The sequence below is a fragment of the Sinocyclocheilus rhinocerous genome, unplaced genomic scaffold (genome assembly GCF_001515625.1).
Source record: "Sinocyclocheilus rhinocerous isolate Xijiao unplaced genomic scaffold, SAMN03320098_v1.1 scaffold5890, whole genome shotgun sequence".
Lineage (NCBI taxonomy): Eukaryota > Metazoa > Chordata > Actinopteri > Cypriniformes > Cyprinidae > Sinocyclocheilus > Sinocyclocheilus rhinocerous.
Genome location: NW_015642844.1, coordinates 33,069 through 35,518, shown reverse-complemented (window position 1 = coordinate 35,518; position 2,450 = coordinate 33,069). Strand labels below are relative to the sequence as shown.

Genomic DNA, 2,450 nt, shown 5'->3' with positions numbered 1-2,450 from the left:
TGAGTGTGTGTGTGTGTGTGTGTGTGTGTGTTATTATGTTGTGTGTGTAATCAATATTCTTTCTTTGTAGAAACTCTACAAAGAGAAGTTTAACTCAGAGAAAGGCAAATCAAACTACTCACAGATGAAGGATCTGCCCGACGTCACACACGCCATTCAGGTCAACAAACACCAGAGCAATGTAAGAGCACACACACACACACACACTCACATTTTTACAATAGAAAAAAAATGTCCCCAAAAGGAGTTTTTATGAGGTTTTGTCAAATTAGTCCTCTGAATGATGCTCAGTGAGGTCTCATCTGTCTTTTATTAGCATCACACACTGTCATGAGCGTTTTGCGTTCAGCTAAACACATTTGTTTTGAGCTGCTCTGACTCTCAGCAATGTGTTGCTGAAGGTGGCGTATCGCCGAGGGAAGGAGGAGCTTCATAAATTCAGCGAGGTGATGGACAGACCTGACATCCGGAACGCCACACACGCCAGTAAACTCGCCAGTGACGTGAGTGCTGCTCCTCATACAGGTGTTTGTGTGACACACGTGTGCTCAGGAATAATGCGTGGCGTCCTCACAGGTGGCCTACAGGAGTAAAGCGGACACGTTTGACCAGCGAGCGCTGCTGGAGCGACCCGACATACAACACGCCAAAGAGGCCACGCGACTGGCCAGTCAGGTACGAGACGCGTCACGTGATCTGTCTTCAGTTTGTTCACTGATGCTCGTGTTAAAGCCATTCTGTCCTCACTGGTCTCAGATTGTCTCTGTTTCTGCAGGTCAACTACAAGCAAAAGTTTGAGAAGAATCTGAGAGAACAGAAGCCGCAGTACAACCCCAGCGAGTGTGTGAGCTTCAGACAAACGCAGGCCGCGTCAGCTCTGGCCAGTCATTACAAAAGATAGAACTGAAAAATTACACACTTTGTAGTCTATTTCATGCTACATTGAAAATATGCATAGACTGGCTTCCAATTAAAAGAGGTAGTTGAGGGAGGCTGGGACCATTTGAACGAACTAAAGAACAAAATTTCCATACCAAAAAAGGAGGGAATCGACTATGAAGACACAAGGTACGCTCCCTCAAGCCTCATGTGGATTGTGATGCCTTCTCACACACTCACTCACACACACACACACACACACACACACACACACACTCACACACACACACACACTCACTCACACACTCACACACACACACACACACTCACACACACACACACACACACACTCACACACACACACACACTCACGCTGAATGGCTGTCCAGGATGATCTGTTCTCTTCATTCAGCTCATGTTGTTTTGCTCCTCTAAAGATGCGTCTGATTCCTGCCAGACTGCACTGGTGTCCATGGAAACACTTTCACAGCCCTTTGAGGAGATTTTCCCTTGTTGAGTCATTATGGTGTATGAGGAGTGTGTGCATGTGTTCATCACACGTGTTTGTGTGTGTGTGTGTGTGTGTGTGTGTGTCACAGGTGAAGTACAGTCAGAAGAAGCTGCAGGCCGTCACTGATTTACCCAACCTGCTTCATCTGGGTCACGCGCTCCACGCCAGCAAACTACAGAGCAACGTACAGACTCTGATTCACTCGTCTGATGATTCTGTTACATTCTGCATCAGCTGTGATGATTCGTTTGTGTTGAGATTCATTTTGAAGCATCATTCGTTCACAGTATTATGTATATGTCCGTCAGGTGGAGTACAGGAAGAAGTATGAGGAGTCTAAGGGCCAGTACCTCCTCGCTCTGGACACGGCTGAACAGCGCCACCATAAGGAGAACGCCGTGCTGCACAGTCAGGTCAGTCTTCATTTAGTGTCACTGAGCTTCTTGTATAGTCAAGTCAAGTCACCTTTATTTATATAGCGCTTTTAACTATACAGATTGTGTCAAAGCAACTTTACAGTACTAAATAGGAAAATAGTGTATCAATAATGCAAAAAAGCATAGACCAATGTAAAATGTTTCAGTATATTTTAGTTTAAGTTGAAATAGAATAAACTTTAACTAAAATTAAAAAATGAAAATTTTTTGTTAGTCAAAGTTTATTTCACATGACATGTTTTTTATGGTTCTAGTTTTAGTGAACTATAATAACCCTGGAGTGAATGTGAAATATGAAGCATGATGGTATTAATGAGGAGTGTTTATGAACATCTGTGATCAGTGGCGTTAGAAGTGGGGACTAGATCAGACCGAAAGGGCAATTTAGCACACCCCCCCCAGCCCCCGTGCACGCCACTGTCTGTGATGATCATCAGGACGATCTGTGTTTGCAGTGGAAATATAAAGAGGAATACGAGAAGAACCGGGGGAAGTCGCAGATGGAGTTTGTGGACACACAGACATATAAAGTGTCAAAGGAAGCGCAGAAGATGCAGAGCGAGGTGATATGTGTGTGTGTGTGTGTGTGTGTGTGAGTGTGAGTGTGAGTGTGTGTGTGTGTG

General features: G+C 44.7%; 1 protein-coding gene across 1 annotated transcript in view; it reads left to right on the top strand.

Moving 5' to 3' along the window:
- LOC107756856 (nebulin) overlaps positions 1–2,450 on the top strand; it is a 27,328-nt gene that overhangs the window by 21,591 nt on the left and 3,287 nt on the right. The window contains exons 29-35 of the mRNA XM_016574164.1: positions 71–181; positions 402–503; positions 577–675; positions 776–887; positions 1,477–1,574; positions 1,699–1,803; positions 2,283–2,390. Of these exons, the coding sequence (XP_016429650.1) occupies positions 71–181; positions 402–503; positions 577–675; positions 776–887; positions 1,477–1,574; positions 1,699–1,803; positions 2,283–2,390 (735 nt within the window). The remainder of the gene's footprint in view (positions 1–70; positions 182–401; positions 504–576; positions 676–775; positions 888–1,476; positions 1,575–1,698; positions 1,804–2,282; positions 2,391–2,450) is intronic.